Raw genomic sequence first — 20,512 nt, 5'->3', positions numbered from 1 at the left:
GGGGGGGGGGGTCCGGGATGGATCCAGCCCTCAGCCCCCCCCCCCCACTTGGTGCATCCCAACTCCCATTCGTCACCAGCACATCGGCCACCAACCCCCACCCCACCCGTGTTCCCAAATCAGTGGGGACATTTTGGGGCCGTAAACCCCCCCACCTTGGGGCTGACTTGAACCCCCAAACACCCCAGAATTGGACAAGGTTCCCCCTCCCCAAAAGTCCCCACTCCACAGGGGGGCCCTTCCCTCCCCCCCCCGGCAGCAGCTGCATGTGCTGACCCAGAGCCTCAGCACCAACACTGGGGTAAAACCCCCCCAAAATACTTGAGATGGGGCAGGTGGGTCCCTGAAGCTCAGCTCCTCCTCATTAAAGGGCTAATTAACACTGTTAATAGGGGCTGTGAGATCAGGGTGTGACGCGTTTATGATAAATTTATTGTAAGATGGGAATTAATATTTATATTTTAATATTTACGATAATTTTATTCTAAGGTGGGGATTAATGGGGGGGGTGAACAACCCCTAGTTAACGCTGCTGCAGGGGACAAACCCCCAACCTGGCGATGGGGAGGGACCCATCCGGGAGACCTCAGAGGGGCTCGTTAGCGGGGGAAGCTAATTAGGATCCCGGGGGGCACACGGGCACCCCCCCACCGCGACTGAGGCTGGGACAGATGATTTATTAATATTTTGCTGCTCCTACAGCTTCCCCCAATCCCAGGGGCTGACACTGACACCCCCCCCATGTCGTGCCACAACCTGGCGGGATCAGCACACGGCAGCGGGGGGGTCACGGTGAGCTGGGTTAGCACCGACAGAAAGGTGCCTCCCCCCACTCCATCCCGCAAGCTCTACCCTCCCCTAACAACAAACAGCAAAAAAATCACCCCAAAAATCACATTTTTTGCTCCAGTTCAGGCCGCCCGCACCAGTAATGCCAACCACACCGCCCCCCCTCACAAGAGGAGGAGGTTGAAAGGGTCTTTTGGAGAGGGAGGGGGGGGGAACAACACGCCGTGGAGCATCCTCATCCAGCTGCCGTGGAACAAAAAGAAAGACCCCAAAAATATTTGGGGTGCAGAGTCCGAAGATGGATGAGAAAAGGAGCGGCGGGAGGGGAGTGAGGGGGGGCGAAGTGGGGAGAGGCTGTCCATGCCGCCATAAAAATTTTTTTAGGGTATTTTTTCCCTGTTGGGGAGGGGAAATATTTACCGGTACAGAAAAATGATTACACGACATGAAATTTCATCGGCCTGGCCACGAACACACACGGCGCGGGGGACAAGGATCCCCGTCCTCGAGAGGGAGTGGAGCTTTGGAGATGAGACGGGGAGGGAAAAAAAACTGACCTAAGCTCCGTGGGCAGCGGCCCAGGTCCCTCCGCAGAGCCCCGGGGAGCGGAGCTCCAGCTCCTCAGGCGTATTCCAGCTGGGCAGGGCTGCAGGTGCCGTCGCTCTTGTGCTCGGCGGCTGCCACAGTCGCCTTCCCCTCGCTGCCGCCGCCGCTCTCCAGGGGTTTGGCAGACATATAGTCCCGAACTTCGATCTCCATCTTTTTGGCTTTCAGGGCAGCCGTGTGCAGCTTCTCCAGGAAATCCGGCATGCCTGGCGGGGGGGGAGAGGGGGGAGAGGGTGAGAGAAGTGGGAGAGGGACGGGCATCCACAGAGATAAGACCTTCCTGTCTCACCCCCTTCTCTAGCTCCAGTCCCCTCTCCCCCAATTCTTTTCCCCTCCTAAATTTTCCTTCCCTTCCTAGTAACACAGTTCTGCCACTTTACTACAGAATCCCAGAATCATTCAGGTTGGAAAAGCCCCTCGGGATCATCGAGTCCAACCCTCAGCCCGACTCTACAAAGTTCTCCCCTACCCCACATCCCCCGCAGCTCATCCCAACGGCCCTGAAACCCCCCCAGGGATGGGGACTCCCCCCTCCCTGGGCAGCCTGTTCCACTCTCGGACCACTCTTGCTGGGAAACATTTTCTCCTCCTGCCCAGCCTGACCCTCCCCTGTGGCAGTTTCCAGCCGTTCCCTCTTGTCCTGTCCCTGATCCCCTGGGAGCAGAGCCCAGCCCCAGCCTCTCTGCAATGTCCTCTCAGGAGCTGCAGAGAGGGATGAGGGCTCCCCTCAGCCTCCTCCTCCTCACACTGAACACTCCCAGCTCCTTCCCTGCCTCCTCACAGGATTGATTCTCCAGCCCCTCACCAGCCTCGCTGCCCTCCTCTGCCCTCGCTCCAGCCCCTCCAGATCTCTCTCATATTGAGGTGCCCAAACCTGGACACAACCCTCCAGGTGTGGCCTCCCCAGTGCAGAGCACAGGGGGACTGTCACCTCCCTCCTTCTGCTGGTCACACTAGTGCTGATACAAGCCAGGAGGCCGTTGGCTTTCTCGGCCACCCGGGCACACTGCTGGCTCCTGCTCAGCTGCTTGCCAATGAGAACCCCCAGACCCTTTTCTTCCACACAGCTCTGTGGGATTCAAGCGGGATCCCGCAGCCTCGCTGGCATTAAGGGGTTTCCACCATTTCCCATCCCTCTGCTCAGTTATAAACTCACCATTAGGGCACTTTACGGTGGGTTGGTTTTTTTTTTTTTTTTTAATTAAAACAATAAATCTGCTCTTACTTGATTCACTAAGATCCTGGAAGAGGGGTGTGAGGGCCTTGGAGCCAGGCAGCCCCTCCTGCGAGCCCTGGGGAACCTCACCACCTCCTGGCTACATGATGAGTGACCTGGGAGCGAGTCTGTGACACGTTAATTAACGTTTAAAATGATTGTGGCTGCACAAGCTCCATGCGGTCACACCTGGAGATGCTGTTTTCTCCACCACTCATCATTTTTATTCTAAAAAACAAGCAATAAGCACATGGAGGAGGCCCCTGCACCAGGCAGGCACGGGGGGGTGTGGGTGACACCAGCCCCCCCAGGAGCTTTAGCTGCCTTTTTAGATGTATTAGAGCACACTCCGGAAGAGGTTTCAGTGGTTGGCAAAGCAGGAAGGTGCAAGAAAAAAAAAAAGGTTGCTCTGATGCTCGAGTGTGTTGAATGAACCTATTTCAACTCTTTCTCACATCAGTCTCTACCACGAGCCACGTGATGGTAAGAAGAGGAAAAAAAATTCACCACGGGCAAGACTTCTGGTTTTATTGCCCTGCCCAATGAATAAAGTGAGAGTTAAGAGTGGTGACAGCCCCTTTTTCTCCTCCTCCCCCAAGCAAGCAGTGCTCTCCATCTTTCCCCTGCTCAGAGGGGAGTGCTGAACCAGTGGATATCACATGGCCAAACGCACCTTGAGCTATTCCAGGTTTATTTGTGGGACAGCCGTTGCCTCGGCCAGATCCTTTAAATGCTGGTTTCCCCCCTCGCCCCCATAAAGCCAAGCTCCTTTGTGGGAGGCTCAGTGCAGGCACTGTTCCTCTAAACCAGGAGTTTTCTCCTCTATTTGCTGTAAAGAGGAAGAACTCAAATGCAGAAATACTTCAGAGCCAACCAACCCTGCTCTAAAGTAAGGAAAAATCAGCTCATTTTATTTAAATTAAAAAAAAAGGGGGGGGAGGGATCCTACTGGTTTTTCCTTCTGCCTCGGGTGGACTGGAGAGAAGGAGCACCCCTGCACATGGACTCCTTTCCTCCTCACAGCCACAAATCCTGGCACAACTCCCTCCCCGTGAGAAAGGAAGAGCAGCCCAAGGCACCCAAAATACTCCCCAAATCCTCCAGATCTCTGTTTTTACACTTCTCTATTTATTTTCTGCCCCACAGAGGTGCAGGAGGGGAAGGCAGAAGCACACGGGCCTTCTCCTGAGCAAGGAGCTGGAGGAATTTCTGGCCAAGGGGTGAATTGTCCCCACCAAAGCTCACTCACCGCTCGACACCATCCAGCTGACGCAGTAACGGGGGAACACGGTCTGTGGGTTGTCGCTGTAGGTCAGCAAATAGTCGAAACCGTTCTGGGAAAGGAGAAACGAGTGAGCCTGAGCTGGCAGAGAAACTCTGCTGGGTTTTGCTGCCTCACTTAAAATCCCTTTAGGGACGCTCAAGCACTACTGGGGCATCGATTGAGGTGTTAAGGGGGTGACCAGACCCATAGAGACCCAGTGAAAGCACATGGGGAGGGGTTTTTTTTGAGAAGGTGGAAGGTGTCATTCCTCTGGTTCTCCCAGCACACTCTCTTCAGGCTCTGGTTACCCTACGAAGACCCAGCGATGTTTTTTCTGAGAGAATTAAGTGCTAGGAACGAGACTTGCAAAGCTCACGGCTTTTTAAAAGGAGCCTGGTGCTCTGCTGGTGTTTGGCTCTCCGGGAGCACCACGCCGCTGCAGAAAGTCTCAAGCTACTGGGACAGAGCTTCAAATCTTTCCAGAGCTGTGCATGGATGGGCTTCCCTCACTTCTGGGAAAATAATTCATCCCTTTTTTTCCCCCAATTCAGGACTACTGACGGCAGCTTAGTGCTACAGATAAGAACCAGAGAAGGGGCAGTTCCCCTCGGAGCAGCGGTGTGAGCAGGAGGAAGCTCTCTCCTGACAGGCTTTCTACTCCATTTCTCAGCCCACCCCCAAAACGTACCTCGTCAAAGGTTTTGTGGGGACGGATGACCATTTGGGATTCATAGGTTCTGACCCGAACATACTCAGGGTCTTCGGGGACGCTCGGATGCTCCACTGCCCTGGAGGGAAGAAGAAGAGGGAGCAGCAGACGATGAGCTCCAGGTGTGGCTACACTGAGCATCAGCTGATATTTTAGAGGTGGGTACTAAGAGAACAAAGTTTTCACCCCAGAGAAGGATTTTCAAGACAGATCCCTGAGGTTTTGACATTGTTTTTAAAAATAATAATAATAAAAAAAATCTCATTAAATTTATACCCAGCTCTTAACTTTGTTTTTTACAAAGCCACCAGGAGGTTGGCCTGGCAATACCTACCGTGAGACCAGCACCATCAGGTTGTTCTCTTTGTCTACGCTGTACCGCCGAACGTATACGTAGTCTCGCGAGTACATGGGGTACTGGGGAAGAGAAAGAAGAGGCATCAGCCCTGCTGCTGGCCACTTGCCCAGGGTAAGGAGGGTGAGCGGAGCAGGAAAGTAGCAGCCACTCACCGGGAAATGAGTGACCCAGTGAATCACTTCCGATCCAGTGGCCAGGTCTCTCTCAATTACGTCTAATTTGATGACCAGCGAGTCCCACTTCTTCCTATATTCAGTGTCCAGCTGGCAAGAAAGAGAGGCTGAGTCACAACAAAGTCCAACAGCATCGTTAAAGGAAGGTAACCGGCCCTTTTCCTCATCCTGTGGAAACAAGCTGCGTCACGGTCAGGCGTTTTACCCACCAGGAAATTATTAAACACTCTTTGAAAGTCACCAAAAGAGGAAGTGCAGGAGCTGGCAGGGCAGGCAGGGAGCGAGCGAGGACAGAAACGCGCTGAGCTCCTGCGGCCGATCACAGCCCACACGTGCTGATCCTTCATTTCCAGCAGGGACGGGCAGCAAAACCCGATCGGGGCGTGGGATAACTCGCCCTGCTTCTGGTCTAATACTGGGATTGGCTCCAGCTCACGTAAATGGCATAAAGATAAGGGGATATCTGTTCTAACACGCCACACAGCCCAGATTTCACAGGCGCTCACCTGGACATTGAAGAACTGCCTGGGAGTCACATCTGTGTACGACCCAAACACTGCGGTAAAGAGAAAGTTTTTAGTCCCGGGCATAAGCGAGTCTATCTCAGTGCAGCAGGATTAAAAGGAAAAGGCTTTTTTTTTTTTTTTTTAAGGCAGGTGGCAGGGCTGGGACCCCTCTGAAGGGCTAAGTGGGGACAGAATCTGCAGAAAGGGATGGAAAGGATGAAAATTCCCTTTTTTAATTTTTTTGTTTCCTATAAATACAGGCCAGGTGGGAAGCAAGAGGCACACCCCCCCCGGGGGGACTCAGTGCAGGGAAACCAGGTACTGGGAGCACCGTTACCTCGGTACTGGTATAAGTGGGTGCCCTCGATTGGCCGCCGCCAGAGCTTAAAGTGCTTCTTGTCCATGATCATCTCCCAGGGCTGCTCCCCGGGAGCAGTGACCGCCTCTCGCTCCGATTTGGGATCCAGCCGCTGATACTCGCCCGGGCTGCCACCCTGCAAGAGGCTGGAAATGTTCTCCATGTGCTTCATCTCCTGCGCAGACCTGGGGGAAGGTGAAAACCAAAACACTGGTTAGTAACCAAAGCCTCGCTGGAGCCTTTCTGCTACAGACTGAGCACTCCAAGACCAGCAGAAACCTTCCCAGCATGGTCCAAGCTTCATCCAGAGGGGTTTTGGTGTGAGAAAAGCAGCCTGGGGTCTCCCCTTCTACTTTGGAAAACCCACCCCTGCAGTCTTTTTTCTTTCATCCTAACAGTCTTGTGCTGAGATATATTACACAGCATTGGAAAAAAAAAAAAAAAAAAGTCACACCACATTGTGTTCAGGGGGGGCTTCCCACATCCTCTTGCAGGGTAGAAACCTAGCCTGGGGTTGAACGAAGCTGCTGGGGAGTCCCTAAGCCAGGCAGCCCTTGCAACACCCACGAAATGTCACCCGCAGCTGCAGGGCTCGCTCTTCAAGGAGAGGAAGGGAAAAAAACAAAACCCACAGGATAGCAGCAGTGGTTGGTTTTTAGGGGAAGCATGCAGGGGCTTGTTCCTTGTAGGGATGGGAAGTGCTTCTCCCCTGCCCCAGCGAGATCAAGCAGATAAACCACGCTCCATCCTCAGCAAATGTCAGCCTTTCCAGGAAGAAAAAAACAAAACAAAACCACCTCGCGGCGGTCGCAGTCAGATGCTCGCAACCCAAAATTTTTCTGGCTGAATGAAGTAGAAGCTGTGTGGGATGAAACAGAAAGCAAGGTGGGTTCAGGAAAAGGAGGGTTTCTGGATTGAAGGCACCAAGATAGGAAGTTGTTTGCAGGATTGAGATTTGGGGTGCAAGAGGAGGTGGAGAGGGAAGAAGAGGGGTCTCCCCACAGTTTCAGGGGGCGGGCTGGCTCCTGAGAGCCCATCTTGGTCTGAAAAGCGACAAGAAGTGAATCGCCGACGGCAGCCAGAGGCTGCCAGGCAGCAAAGGGGAACAGCAGCTTCCCCTACAAGAGGAGAGACAGAAGTGGGGGGGCTTCTCACAAATGTGGCTCCATGGACCATCAACCCCCAAGTTTCAGCACTCTTCAGCTACAGAAACTGGATGCAGATCTCAAGTTTCAAAAATACTGAGGGAAGAGAAGAGGCTGGGAAAACCTCCCACCTCCAGGATAAATCCCTCCGAGCTGCAGCAACAGCCCCCCAAAATCAAACCTTAGAGAGGAACAGCTGGTTTATCTACACCTGTAGTCCTCAGCCTCAAGGAAGGAGGATCACTCAGTGCTTTCAACCCTCCCAGCAGTGCCTGAAGACATTAATTATATTAATGTAATTAGCATCAGCCAGAACTAAAGCACCAATTTGCAACCTGCAAGGCAGGTCTCACTGGTCTGGCTGAATTAATGTTCATGGTCTCTGGAAATTACCAAGCTCCCAGTCTCCCCTGGACTCCTCCGAAGGCTTCGCGGGATGAATTTGATACGAAAACCCACCTTCTGCCAGGTTTGGAGGGCACAGCTCTGGCGTGAGCCCCGCTGAATGCTCCTCTGCACCCCCACACTGCTCTACCACTACCTTCACGGGGCAGGGAGAGCCCCGCTCCCTCCACCTCCTGCTTCCCACCGCTGGTTTATTTATTCCGGCCTTTGCTGTGTCCCTCCGTGAGCTCACTCCTCTCGCTGGTGTGGCAAAACCCAGCCGGGCTGGGCGAGCAAACGAGATGGGGTGGGAGAGGACACGGAGCGGCGCGAGCTGTGGAATCGGGACCAGGAGACCTTTCCGAGCGGGATCATCTCTCCGTGCAGCAGGATGGGATGAGCTCAAACCAGGGCAGGGAGCAAAGCCTCCCTGCTCCTGCTTCACCACCTCCATCCTCATCAGAGATGAGCTAGAAAAGTAACAGCCGCAGGATTTATCTGTGTCGAGGCACAAGGCTGCTGCTGGCCTGGCCCTTCCCTCTGCAAACAAGCGCCCGTCTCGCGGCATAAGAAACAAAATCCACCATTCCCTCTCCCTGAAGAACGGGCACAGTCCTGCAACACCTGAAAACCAAACCTCTGTCACTAGCACCTGGACAGCAAGGGGGCTTTGCAGCGCAAGCCCAGCCCCGCACCCTAAACCTGCTCATTTTTCATTTCCAAATGAAGCAAATCGCTGGAGGAGGCAGTTCCCAGCCCGGCAGCAAAGCTCTCACCTCAGCAGCGCGTCCATCGCCCGGCGCAGCTCGCTCCCACCGGCGCCACGGAGGACGAGGCGCCTTCGTTAGCCGGCGGCTAAAGGACGCCTGGATGCCAAAAGCCGTCTGAGCCGCTTCCCTGGCCGGTGTCCAGCCCCGGCCATGCTTCACCGGGGGGGCTGCGGCGGTGTTTGTGCACCAGCACCGGGCAGGGTGTCACCACAAGGGACAGGCTGGAGGTGACACTGGCCACAGGCACAGCTCTCCCGTGTCATTTTTGACCTCTCCTGACAGCTACGAACCACCGTGCCAGAAGGTGGGATTATGGGTTTTACCAAGAAAAAAACCCACACAAAGCTGCCCCCAAAGTTAAATGAGACAGGGACAGGAGAGCTGGGAGGGGAGGAGAAAGACGATACCAAAGCACAGAGCTATTTTAAACCCCGGGAGGAGACAGAGCTCCCTGGTGACACAAAGCCACCGGCGAGCTAACCGGGAGAGGAGAGCTAAACCAGAAGTTTCACCATGCAGATTTGATCCTATTTATTTATTTCCGCTGTCGTTTTGAGCCCATGTGCGGCGTGTTCCCACCCATCTTGTGAAAAACACATCGGTGGTCGAAGAGAGCAAAGCCCTCCTGTCGACACCTCCCGCAACTCCAACTTGTTATAACAACAAGCAAAGAGTTTGCTGAGGATTTTATCGCTCCCACAACTAGACTGAAGCTTAGTGAGCCACGAGGGAGAGTAAATGATTAAAGGAATAAGGAGAAAGTAAATAATAAAGAGGAATCTTAACAGTGAACTTGCTCTGGCGTGGTAAAGTGAAGGAAAAGGTCTGGGCTGAGTCGTCCTTAAATTAAGGTGAGGAGGCTCAAGCCTGCAAAGAATAACCTTGAAGAAAAGACTGATGCTGCTTTTAATCCCAGGCCTAAGCCGAGCCCTGCTGAGCTCACTGGAAAACATCAGGCAGGGTTTATCACCGGCACTGGGACCCGACAGGCCACGGGGCACAGAGCGGCAGCTCTCTCTGTTGGGGAATAAACCCAGGATTTTGTCCTTTTTCAGCGCTGGCCACGCGTAAAGGCCGGAGATCTCTCTAAAATGTTCGAAGGTGTCATAAATCAAGGCGTGAGGGTTGTTACTCATTAGCTCCAAGATTTAATTAAGCCTTAGGTAAGCTACTTAAGCAAATACGGGGTATTTAACTCCCACAGGACGGTCTGGATAAGGCACCCGGACGCAGAATTTAAGAGATGGGAAACCTGGCGATGCCCCATCGCACCCTGAGCTTCTCATTAAGTTTTAATTAACCTCTCCTGACTCACCCCTACTTTATCACAGGCTACGCTGGATAATTACGCCTAAACGAAGCCGCACGCTTCCACGGCCACTGAAAAAGCAACCCAAAAGGTCTGAGGGTCTTCTGTCATCATCCCATCAGATCAGGGGGCACCGTGTCGTCCCCCCCCACCACGCGAGTGCTTTTCCCCAGGTGTAAGTGCTCCACGCAGCTGCACGAGGGGGGCATCCAGTACTAGGGTGGAGGGGGGGGGGGCACCCCTGGGGGTGTGGGTGTAGGCAGCCACCCCAAAGCCACTGTGGGGAGGGTTTTGGGGAGGCACCCTGTTGAGACAGGATTTGGGGGAGGAGGGTGCACCCCCAGGGCCCAAGGAGGTGGGAGGAGAGGAGGGAAGCAAACAATAACATGATTTAAGGAACAAAGGGTGCAGCCCCCCCAGCACCCCGAAAAAAAGAGCTGGGGGACACCCTCCCACACAGCACCCAGGGAAGGATTTTGGGGAGCATCCCAGTAGATTTAGGGGGGCACCATGTGGGGGGAGGACTCGAGGGCTGCAACCCCATGGGGCAAATTCGTGGGAGAATCTACAGTGGGAGTCATTCCTGGGCCCAGAAAGGTTTGTGAGGGCACCACCCCGCCCAAGAAAATCCGGGGAACACCCCCAAGGATTTGGGCACTCTCAAGCTTTCAAAACCTGAGGTGCACCCCTAGTGATGAGGGACTCGAGGGGTGGGGGCTGCCTCTCTAAAGAGCTTGGTGGGGGCACCCCAAGCCCTTGTGCACCTGGCAAGGGGGGGGGGGGGGCACCCCTTGGGATTTGGGGGGCACCCCAGGCCCTAAGGAACAGGGTGGGACCAAGGGGTTTGGGGGATCTTCCCCCCCGGCCTCCCATGCGCCGGGAACCCCGGACCCCAAGGATTTGGGGCGTTCCGGGCCCCATAAGGATGGGGGCGGGGGGGTGTGTCCGTCCCGGGGGGCCCGCGGCAGACACCCACCGCTGCAGCTCCTCCTCCTCGATGCGTTGCCCGTCCCAGACGAAGACACCGGCCAGGGTCGCCATGAGGCGGCCGGTAGCGGCGAAGGCGGGGCGGCCTCGGTGCAGCCCCCGCCACCACCACCACCACCCGCCGCCGCCGCCGCCGCCACGCCTCACCCGCTCCGCCGCCCCGTCCCCGCCGCTCCCGCGGTACCAGGCCCGCCGGGCCCGCCGCGCCCGCTGCCCCGTCACGCAGCTGCACTGCCGCGCCAACAGGCCCAGCAGGCCCCGCCGCCCCGTGCCACCCCCCGCCTGGCCGCCGGCAGCGGGGGGGGCCTCGGGGGGCCCGGGCGGGCGGGGGCCCAGGCGGGCGGCGCGGGCGCAGCGGGCGACGAGGCCGACGAGCGGCCGCTGCGGCTGCAACATGCCGCCGCTCCCTCAGCGGGCCGCCCCGCGTCGCGCCCCGTGCGTCATCACGCCGCGCCTCGTCGCCATTGGTCGCTGCCTCGCCGCTTCGCGCGTTGATTGGGCGGCGGCGAGGAGCGCCCGCCCCTGCACGCCGGCCGGCGCCAGGGGGAGGGAGGGCAAGGGCGCGCGGGGCGCGTGGGGCCGGAGGGGCGGGGCTTAGCGCGGGGACACGCCCCCAGCAGCGGAGTGCGGGCAGGGGGGTGCGGGCAGGGGGGTTCCTGGGGGGCAGCGGGTGCGCACAGGGGTGGTTATCGGGGGGCAGGGGGGTGCGGGGCAGCGGGGGGGCAGGCAGGGCGGCTGTTGGGGGCAGGGGGGTGCAGGCAAGTCCAGTTATTGGGGAGAAGAGCGGTGGGGGGGCTGTTGGGGGGCTGTGGGTGCAGGGAGAGGTGGTTAGTGGGGGGCAGTGGGGGGCAGGCAGGGGTGGTTATTGGGGGGCTGTGGGTACACACAGGGGTGGTTATCGGGGGACAGTGGGACACAGGCAAGTCCACTTATTGGGGAGAAGCGGGGTGTGGTGGTTGTTGGGGGGCTGTGTGCAGGCAGGGGTGGTCACTGGGGGGCAGGGCGGTAAGTGTGGGGCAAGGAGTGGTTACTGGGGAGCAGCGGGCACAGGCAAGTCTAGTTATTGGGGAGCAGCGGGGTGCGGTGGTTACTGGGGGGCTGTGGGTGCAGGGAAAGGTGGTTATCGGGGTGCAGGGCTGTAGGTGTGGGGCAAGGCTGGTTATTGGGGTGCAGGGCAGTGGGGGACAAGGCAGAGGTGGTTACTGGGGTGCAGGCAGGGATGTTTATTGGGGTGGAGGGCCGTGGGTTGTTACTGGGGAGCAGTGGGTGCAGGCGGTGGTGGGTACTGGGGTGCAGGGCTGGTTATTGGGGTGTAGGCAAGTGGGTGGAGGCAGGGCTGGTTACTGGGGTGCAGGACAGTGGGGAACAAGGCAGAGGGGTTTATTGGGGTGAATGGTAGTGGGCTGGTTATTGGGGAGCAGCGGGTACAGGCGGTGGTGATTACTGGGGTGCAGGGCTGGTTATTGGGGTGCAGAACAGCGGGGGACAAGGCAGGGGGGTTTATTGGGGTGCAGGGCAGAGCGCAGCAGGTACAACACGGCGCTGTTTATCGGGGCGCAGCGCCGCCCCCTTTTCCAGAACAAAGCGCAAGCTCCCACACACGGCTCTTTGCACCCCCTTTATTTCCTCTAGAGAAGGGCAGGGGGGGAGCCCCAAACCCCGCGGCACCCGCGCCCCTGGATTCCATCGAGCTACGCGGATCAGCGGAGGGGAGGGAAATGACATCATTTGTCTCTTTCGGGGTGTTTTTTTACAGAAATACAGTGTGTTTATGCACAGACTATTTACACTCGAGCCCCTCTCTTGCATATAAGTCACCGGTGGGGAAAACCCAAACTGGTTTCCAGCCCCGGACGCCGGGATGTTTTCTTTGGCCCGGAGGTGGGATGAAGGAGGAAGAGGAGCCACTCGGGGGTTGCTAAACCCCCTGCCCACCACCCTGCTGCTTTCTCTCCACGCTCCGCGCTCTTCGGGCAAAACCCTTGCGGGTTTTAAGGGGCTGATTTTCCTCCTTTGAGTCCTGCCGGGTGCGGGCAGTGCGCTGCCCAGGCTGAGTTTTCCCATTTTGTGCCACAGCCCGAGCCCCGGCAAGCGGCCGAAGCTCTTGCATAGCCAGTGCTGCTGCGGGTGCAGGACAGGGGAAAAAAGGGATGAGCTGGGCAAGACAGCTGGCAGCAAGAAAACAGGTAATAAAAGCATTTGAGGGATGGTTGAGAACCTACAAGGAGCAGTATTCCTGTCCTAAAACTCCTTCCCTAAACCACTGCACCCTCCACGGAGCCAGACTTAAGCTTCTCAGTGCTGTGGTGCTCTGGGGTCGATGCATCCCTGTGGTGTGTTTTGTTTTTTTTTTTTTTTTTTTCCTATTTGTTTTAAACAGCCCCAAAAACCCGGCTCTGTCCCTGCTGGGTTTGGCTGCCAGTCTGGATGTGTCAGACGGGCTCCCCGGCACCGTCTGGGGAAGCATTTGCTCCTCGAGGGCTGATGTCTCTCAGGGCTTGCGGAGGGAAACAGGGTAATAAACTAAGAGCAGGACAGAAAAACACCAAGATTAAAAGTTGGGGGCAAAAAGCAGGAGAGGCAGATTGGCGCAGAGGTCAGGAACTTGCATAAAAGCTACAGGCAGAGACGCTGGTTTTCCAGCGCAGGCTCAACCTGCTTCCCGGGAGCTGTCGCTGTACCAAAGTCTGGTTTTATCTTGGCTAAAAAAACCCCAAGATTTGCTTGGTGAGGCACCGACAGGAGCCGGAGGTTGTGGTGACGGGGGACAGAGCTTCCCCCAAAACCACCACTGGCAGCAGAAAAGCTTCTTCAAAATCAGCCCGTGCTGCGCCACCCGCTCGCAAACGGGGTTTTACAGCGTGACAGTCCCCAGCAGCTGGCCCTGAAACTGTCCCTGTCCTCTCCCGAGCCTAAATAAAGTGCAAAATGCTCGTGTGGTCAGCGCCAGTCAGAAAAGAGGAGCAGGTAGAGCGGGGGGGGGGTTTGCTCTATCTTCCTCCTGCTGTACAGCCGCTCTAAAGGGCTGTTCCTCTCCCACCAGCACACCCAGGGGGTGTTTTCCCTATATATATATATATATATATATATAAATATATACACGCACGCGTGTGTCACACCTTTCTCCGGGCGTATGTAACACCTCAGCAGAGGGGGGACACGAGTTCACCGCGTGCCGGGCTGGGAATCTGGCGCCATTTCCTCCCCATTTTCCCAGCACAGGGTGGGGATGAGATCTCTGATGGGGGGGAGAGCGAATCCCAGCACCCCTCGTGCCGGGGAGAAGCCGCCCGGGGGGATGACGCCGTCGTTATTTCGGCCAGCCGAGCCGGCGCAGGGTTAAAAATCACGCTGTGAAGTTAATAAAATAAGGGATAGGAAGAAAACGCCGATCATCTGACCCGAAAAGTCCTTTCCTCTGCGCAGGAGAGATCAGAAGAGGGAAGGAGGTGCCGAGAAAGTGAAGTTCGGGGGTGGGAGAAAGCGACGAGCGCATCGCGGTGCCGGCATCAGGGAGTGTACGCCGGCGGCGGCTGGAATTGGTTGATCACTTCGTACTCGGCTGGGTAAGGTTCATTCTCCTCCATCTCGGACAGGAGCTCCAGGGCTTGCTCCTCTTCCTCGGTGGGGTAGTGACGCAGCAGGTTGGCGGCGGTGGCGAGGATGGAGGCTCCCCCGGCACCCGCTACCAGGTAGAAGCTGACAGCGAAGGTGACGTAAACTTGGGAGCCGTGGTATTTTTTGTGCTGCTGTTGTTGGGCGAGGATCAGCTCCGAGGCCCAGTAGCAGAATCCGATGACGGTGGCACACTGCAGGACTGAGAGAGAGAGAGCGGCAGAGACGCTGAGCGGCCAGCGAAAAAATAAATCAGCGATTTGTGTCATAGCTGAGCCGGCAAAGGGACGCTGGGCAGGTTGAAGCAGGCAGAGCGTGAGAGCCTGCGGATGCCCGAAATCCAACCCAAAAGAGGGGAAAACACGGTGGAGGATCACAGGCTCAGAATAAACCTGGCTGAGCGAGGCGATCAGCAGCACAAACCAAAGCTGAAAGGCTCGGAAGGGATTTTTTTGGGGACCTGAAGGAGCGGCTGGGGACAAATTGGTGCTTAGTGTTTGGGGCGGGCTGACAGCAAGGGCTTGCCCTGAGCTGCTCAAGGTCTGACAGGGGTAGTTCTGCCAGAGATGAGGGATATTAAAGCTCCTTCGACCTCACGAGCCAGGAAAAATGGCCTTCTTCTTCAGAAAGGCACTACGGGACCTCTTTGAGAAGTAAGACCCATTAGTAGACAATGTTTATCCTCGGCCTCTTCCAAACCCGTTAGTAGACACTTAACGTTCATCCTCAACCTCTTCCCTCCAAGATTTAACTCCAGTTTTAGCTTTGTGAGGCTTCTGTCGCCCTTCAGACCCGACACACCACGAAAGGGAAGCTCTGAGGGCAGGATGGGCACCACAGCTCCGAACCAAAGGCTGAGAAAAAGCCTTCAGGGTTTTGTTTTTCTGTCCCCTTGAAGGCTGGGGATGAAAATATAAGAAACCCAGGGTTTTCCTCCAGCGCTGGAGGGGATTTACCTGTGAGGATGTGAGCGAAAGCGTAGCGGCGAGTGATCTTTAACGCCGGGTGCTTGGGTCCGAAGACATCGAGGAGAAAAGCCGAGAGGCTGCAGATGATTCCCAGGAAACAAAAGGCAGCGATGACCCGGAGCAGCAGGACCGTCTGTGGGTTCATGCAGTAATCTGCGAGGGGAGGAAAAGAGGCAGGCGCTGAGCACCAGAAAACTCCTCTTTTCCACCCAAATCACTCACCAGACAGAGCAACCAGTATCAAGACACCCCCTGCTCCAATCCTGCCCAGCATTTTCCTTTGAGGTTTAACAACGCGGCTCTCGACAGAAACGGGAGCACAGCGAGGTGCTTTTAATTAGGTTCTAGAAAACGAACCTCCTTCGTACAGCAGCAGTTGGCCTGGTCATGTATTTCACTTTATAAACTGTTATTGCCACGGAAATTAAAGCTAAAGAAACACTGAGACACTAAAGTGGCTGAAATAACAGCAAGCTGCACAGGTTCCTTATTTAAAGCAAAGCTGGGGGCGTTACTAAAAAGCCTTTTGATTAACGCTGCGTTCCACTGGAGAACAAGGGGATGTAACCCCAAATTAAAGCCTGCGGGGGCTCTGCCCGTCCATAACCACGTCTGCAGCCAGGGCTGGGGGTGTCTGGAAGTTCAAAGTCACCCCCCCGCCAGCTTCCACCAGGTCCCTGCAGCGAGGCGGTGGGGAAAGGAAGGAGGGGAAGGGGCTGCAATCACCTCCCTGCCTCCGAGCCGTGACAGATTTTAGTAAAGCAAGCCAGGCGTTTGTTTTAACGGTGCATTAAAAAGTGCTAATTAACACGCCGGCGTGATGCACGGCTGGGAAGGGGTGGCAGAGAGCAGCTCTAACTCTGTCCCGTGTCGAGGGGGGACGCGACCAAACACAGCTGTCAGGAGGGAGGCAGGAAAACAAACGCGTAACGCATCCACCCACCGCGTTTTACCATCAAAATTACACATTTGAGAGCTTGATCCGCGTCAACTTCTGGTTTTAACTCATAAAAACCCGCCCCAGCAACGCACAGGTCCTGCTGTAGGGACGCAGCCAGCTCAAAAAATAAGTTGGAAACCATGTTTTTGAGGCTTTTCTCCTTCCTGACTGATTTATTCGCACCGGAGCTGCTCAGGCAGAGGGGTGAGGCCCGTTCCGCTGCCGGTAACCGCGAACACACACATTTATTGCCGATGAGTGTGTGCGGCGGGGCTGCAGGTGTCCAGGTGTGAATAACCTCAGCGCTGAAACGGGGACAAACCACCTCGTTTTGGTGAAAAGCAGAAAGCTTTATGAATAACCTTTGTGGAGAGGTGCCGGGCGGGGGGGTGGCTGAGGCTGAGCTCTGAGGTTGGAGGTGTTTAGGGGAGCGGGCGGTCGGCACGAAGCCCCCCTCCCCCCTTCCCCGGTACCGAGAGCGGCCGCAGCGGAGGGGGGGGGGGGGGGGGGGGGGTGACGCGGGGCCGGGCCACCCACCCCCCCCGGCCCGGCCTCACCTCGCAGCAGCTCAGGGTCGACGTAGCCGAGGACATCGGCGACGCCCAGCTCCTGGCGGGCGCAGGTGCCGCCGTGGATGCGGAGCCAGGCGGGCTCGGCCAGCGCCGTGCAGAGCGCCGTGATGGAGAGAGCACCGGGCAGCGCCGAGGCCAGGCTGCGCTCCGGCTGCTTGGGCAGGCCGCTCCCCGCCGCTGCCCCCCGCCGCCGCCGCCCGCCGGGCAGCCCCGGCCCGCCCGGGGTGTACATCCCGCCCCGCCGCCGCGCTCCGGGCCCACCGACAGCGGCCCCGCCTCGGAGCCCACCCCCTCCCCTCCGCCGCCGCCCCGCTTCCGGGCGGTGCCGCTTCCGCTTCCGGCGCGCTGACGTCAGGGCGCGCCGCCGCCATGAAGGAGGCGCTGGAGCTGGTGTGCCGCGTACCGGCGCATCCCGATTCCCGGTGCTGGTTCCTGGCCTGGAGCCCCGGCGGAGGCCTCCTGGCATCCTGCGGCGGAGACCGGCTCGTCCGCCTCTGGGGACGGGAAGGTGGGCGGCGGGGGCGGGGCTAGAGCGGCATTGAGGGCGGGGCTGTGGCGATGGGGCGGGGCTAGAGCGACATTGAGGGCGGGGCTGTAGGGAGGGGAGGAGCTAGATGTGAAGGGGAGGGGCTATGGCGAGGGGCGGGGCTTAGAGGGGCATGGAGGGCCGGGCCATGGCAAGGGGCGGGGCTAGAGGGGCATCGAGGGAGGGGCTGTGGAGAGGGGCGGGGCTAGTGGGGCATTGGGGGCGGGGCTAGAGGCGCATTGAGGGCGGGGCTGTGGGGAGGGGCGGGGCTAGAGGGGCATTGAAGGTGCTGAGGGGGTGGGGCTTGAAGGGGCCTGGAGGGCAGGGCCACAGAGGCAATTAAGGAGGAGCTCGATGAGGGGGCGGGGCCTGAAGGGAGGGGGCGGGAGGGAAAGGGTCAGGCTAGAGAGAGGGGGCGTGGCTGGAGGGGTGGGGCTGAGGGGCACGTCCCCGTGGCCGGTGTGGGTGGGGCCTGTCCCTGGCCGTGGCCGCCATCCCGCCGTCCCCAGGCCCGGGCTGGTCCTGCCGGGCGGTGCTGGGCGAGGGGCACCAGCGCACGGTGCGCAGGGTGGCCTGGTCGCCCTGCGGCTCCTACCTGGCCTCCGCCAGCTTCGACGCCACCACCTGCATCTGGAAGAAGCAAGAGGATGGCTTCGAGGTGAGACACAACCCCCCCACCGCCCCCCACGGCCTCCCGGGCTCCCCCCACGCCACCCCCCAGCCCGCTCCTCCCCTCTCCTCTCCCTCCCCAGTGCGTCACCACGCTGGAGGGGCACGAGAACGAGGTGAAGTCGGTGGCCTGGGCTCCCTCTGGCACCCTGCTCGCCACCTGCAGCCGAGACAAGAGCGTCTGGGTCTGGGAAGGTGAAGGGGGGAGCTGGGGGGTGAGGGAAGAGAGAACGGGGGGGCCGATGGAGCCAAAGCTGCCCCCGGCCCAGCCTCGGCCTCCCCCCTTCTCATGGTTTTCTCTCCGCAGTGGATGAGGAGGAGGAGTACGAGTGCGTCAGCGTCCTCAACTCCCACACGCAGGACGTCAAGCACGTGGTTTGGCACCCCAACCAGGAGGTAAGCACTGGGCCTGGCGGAGCAGGGGACACCCCAGTTTCACCCCAGACCCTACCCCAGTGCCGGGAACGAGCCCGCAGAGCCACAACCTGGTCCTGCACCAACTCCACCGACCTCAGACCGTGGCGAAGGGCAGTTCTGTTGCTGTTTCCTTGCTCAGCTGTTGGCCTCGGCCAGCTACGACGACACGGTGAAGCTCTACCACGAAGAGGAGGACGACTGGGTGTGCTGCGCCACGCTGGAGGGCCACGAGTCGACGGTGTGGAGCGTGGCCTTCGACCGCAGCGGCGAGCGCTTGGCTTCCTGCAGCGACGACAAGACAGTGCGCATCTGGCGCCGGTACAAACCGGGCAACGAGGAAGGTGAGGCTCCTAGCCCGACTGCGGTGGGGCTCCGAGCTGCTCCTGACCTGCTGGGGGAAGAGAGGGCAGAGGAAGAGGGCGGGCGAGGAGCCGAGGTGTCACGGTCCACTCGGTGGACTCGCGATGGTTCATTTACTACAATCCCAAAAGTGCAAAATGAAGGGGAACATCAATCAAACAGCGAAACTTTATTGTGTTGCCCATGAAGCGACACATGATAGTTAGAGATGGGTGAAAAAAAAGGGGAAAAGTGAAGTTTAGAGAGAAGAGGAGGTTATAGCTACCACTGCTGATCTCAAGATGTCCCAGCAGTCCTGGGTCCAGCTAACGCTCCGTCATCAGTCGTAATCCTTGGTGGGGAAGCTTCCAATTTTCATGCCCAGAAGTGATTTTTTTATGCTCAGTGACACGGCTTGCTCCTCCTGTGTCTCAGGGATCGCCGCCCTTCTAGAGCGAGGCTACGGGGTGGGGAGTGTCAGAGGCACGGTCGGTGTTAGAGGTGGGTAGCCCTCACCCAGGAGGTGTTTCGGGATTATAATGAAGCGAAGTTTGTCTAAAGTTCATGATTTTTTTCATCAACATTATGGCAACAGTGGCGACCCATCTTTTTTGACAGTAGCTGGGGTGAGGGGATTAGGGTTGAGGATTAGGGGTTAAGGTTAGTGGTTAGGAGTTAGGGTGAGGGGCTAAGGTTAGCAGTTAGGAGGGGTTAGGGGTGAGGGGTTAGGGCCAAGGCTAGTGGTTAGGGGTTAAGGTGAGGGTTACATTGAACAATAGCACTGCACTTGTTGTACTGCACAGTTCTGTATTCAAGAGCCTTTTCACCTCATTCCCCTCTTGTGATTGGCGACCGTGTTGCAAACAGGTCCCGCTGTCGGGCACCTTCCTGTCCACGTCCCTGATGACAGTGCTGAGACAATGCTGAGCTTCTGACCGGCTCTTACACCAAGTTATTTATTCTCTTGCTTTCCAGGCGTGGCCTGCAGCGGCACAGACCCCACCTGGAAGTGCATCTGCAACCTCTCTGGCTACCACAGCAGGACCATCTACGACGTGGCGTGGTGAGTAGACGGAGGCGGATTTTACCCCCTCCCAGGGCTTCCGTTGGGTGACCCACCCCCCCTACTTCTAGGTGCCACCTCACCGGGGCACTGGCCACGGCCTGCGGCGACGACGCCATCCGCGTTTTCGAGGAGAGCGCGTCCTCCGACCCGCAGCAGCCCACCTTCAGCCTCGCTGCCCACGTCCCCCGGGCGCACTCGCAGGATGTCAACTGCGTGGCCTGGAACCCGAAGGAGCCGGGCTTGCTGGCGTCCTGCAGCGACGACGGCGAGATCGCCTTCTGGAAATATCAGCGCCCCGAAGGTTGCTGAGAGATTTAAATCTTTTTCCATCTTCTGGACGCTTCGGCGCTGCCGCCGGCACAGAGAGCGCAGTGGGAAGAGGGATCCCGACCTCCTCTGCCTCACGGGTTGGGACTTTCACGTGCCCAGGAGTGCAGGTGTCCCACCAACCTCCCCGGGGGTGCCCGCAGGAGTGCAGTGACAGCTTCGCCAGGATTCTGCAGCTTCAGGAGACGGGACAGGCCTTGCTCCCCGCTCCTTATGCCCCACACCCAATAAATCTGCACTGTCCTGGCCAAAGGCTCCAGCTTTTGCTTTTGGTGCCGTCAGCGATGGACCCGGTGGCCTCAGGGTGAGCAAAATGGGGGGGTATGTGCTCCCCTGGGAGCGAGTGGGGTGGCACAGCCGGACAGACCCCGCGGGGAGCTGATTTTGTGCCTCTCGGTGAAGTGCAGCCCGAGGGGGAGTGTTTAGGTCCAACTCCTGCAGGTTGGGGCCAGCACAGCGCTCCTCAAAACGGCTACCAAGCCAACCCTATCTTAATTAG

The 20,512-nt window shown here is 57.9% G+C and overlaps 3 protein-coding genes across 5 annotated transcripts; 1 reads left to right on the top strand and 2 right to left on the bottom strand.

The window, feature by feature from the left end:
• Positions 1-411: 411 nt before the first annotated feature.
• On the bottom strand, positions 412-10,985 carry STARD7 (StAR related lipid transfer domain containing 7). 2 transcript variants are annotated; one of them, XM_074928432.1, is made up of 9 exons: positions 10,564-10,879; positions 6,112-6,164; positions 5,959-6,066; positions 5,622-5,671; positions 5,095-5,205; positions 4,919-5,001; positions 4,564-4,663; positions 3,861-3,945; positions 412-1,601 (listed from the first exon to the last, which is right to left on the bottom strand). In XM_074928432.1, the coding sequence occupies exons 1-9, from the start codon at positions 10,626-10,628 to the stop codon at positions 1,411-1,413; spliced, it is 846 nt and encodes a 281-aa protein (XP_074784533.1). In that variant the 5' UTR covers positions 10,629-10,879; the 3' UTR covers positions 412-1,410. The 2 variants fall into 2 exon arrangements, with proteins under 2 accessions (XP_074784533.1, XP_074784532.1); XM_074928431.1 differs by having other exon boundaries at positions 5,959-6,164; positions 10,564-10,985.
• A 1,014-nt stretch (positions 10,986-11,999) lies between these two features.
• Positions 12,000-17,178, bottom strand: TMEM127 (transmembrane protein 127). Of its 2 annotated transcripts, none has more exons than XM_074928734.1 (3): positions 16,655-16,945; positions 15,146-15,310; positions 12,000-14,391 (listed from the first exon to the last, which is right to left on the bottom strand). In XM_074928734.1, exons 1-3 carry the CDS (start codon positions 16,899-16,901, stop codon positions 14,084-14,086), a joined length of 720 nt encoding a protein of 239 aa, XP_074784835.1. In that variant the 5' UTR covers positions 16,902-16,945; the 3' UTR covers positions 12,000-14,083. The 2 variants fall into 2 exon arrangements, with proteins under 2 accessions (XP_074784835.1, XP_074784836.1); XM_074928735.1 differs by lacking the exon at positions 16,655-16,945 and adding an exon at positions 17,073-17,178 and having other exon boundaries at positions 12,002-14,391.
• CIAO1 (cytosolic iron-sulfur assembly component 1) lies at positions 17,018-20,302 on the top strand. Its single transcript, XM_074928733.1, has 7 exons — positions 17,018-17,177; positions 17,705-17,853; positions 17,948-18,059; positions 18,172-18,260; positions 18,421-18,622; positions 19,596-19,683; positions 19,755-20,302. The coding sequence occupies exons 1-7, from the start codon at positions 17,039-17,041 to the stop codon at positions 19,993-19,995; spliced, it is 1,020 nt and encodes a 339-aa protein (XP_074784834.1). The 5' UTR covers positions 17,018-17,038; the 3' UTR covers positions 19,996-20,302.
• The last annotated feature ends 210 nt before the right edge of the window (positions 20,303-20,512 follow it).

The sequence above is a fragment of the Athene noctua genome, chromosome 28, assembly GCF_965140245.1.
Source record: "Athene noctua chromosome 28, bAthNoc1.hap1.1, whole genome shotgun sequence".
Classification (NCBI taxonomy): domain Eukaryota; kingdom Metazoa; phylum Chordata; class Aves; order Strigiformes; family Strigidae; genus Athene; species Athene noctua.
This window is presented reverse-complemented; position numbering and strand designations above follow the sequence as displayed.

Excerpts from the sequence above, each read along its gene's own strand:
- TMEM127 (XM_074928734.1), bottom strand. The coding sequence starts at position 16,901 with ATGTACACCCCGGGCGGGCCGGGGCTGCCCGGCGGGCGGCGGCGGCGG. Across the intron at positions 15,311-16,654 it reads CGACCCTGAGCTGCTGCGAG|ATTACTGCATGAACCCACAG; the intron begins GTGAGGCCGGGC and ends CTCCCCTCGCAG. Across the intron at positions 14,392-15,145 it reads TTTCGCTCACATCCTCACAG|TCCTGCAGTGTGCCACCGTC; the intron begins GTAAATCCCCTC and ends TCTCTCTCTCAG.
- STARD7 (XM_074928431.1), bottom strand. The coding sequence starts at position 10,970 with ATGTTGCAGCCGCAGCGGCCGCTCGTCGGCCTCGTCGCCCGCTGCGCC. Across the intron at positions 6,165-10,563 it reads GAGGAGGAGGAGCTGCAGCG|GTCTGCGCAGGAGATGAAGC; the intron begins GTGGGTGTCTGC and ends ACCTTCCCCCAG. Across the intron at positions 5,002-5,094 it reads ACTGGGTCACTCATTTCCCG|TACCCCATGTACTCGCGAGA; the intron begins GTGAGTGGCTGC and ends TCTCTTCCCCAG.
- CIAO1 (XM_074928733.1), top strand. The coding sequence starts at position 17,039 with ATGAAGGAGGCGCTGGAGCTGGTGTGCCGCGTACCGGCGCATCCCGAT. Across the intron at positions 17,178-17,704 it reads CCGCCTCTGGGGACGGGAAG|GCCCGGGCTGGTCCTGCCGG; the intron begins GTGGGCGGCGGG and ends CGCCGTCCCCAG. Across the intron at positions 18,623-19,595 it reads CAAACCGGGCAACGAGGAAG|GCGTGGCCTGCAGCGGCACA; the intron begins GTGAGGCTCCTA and ends CTTGCTTTCCAG.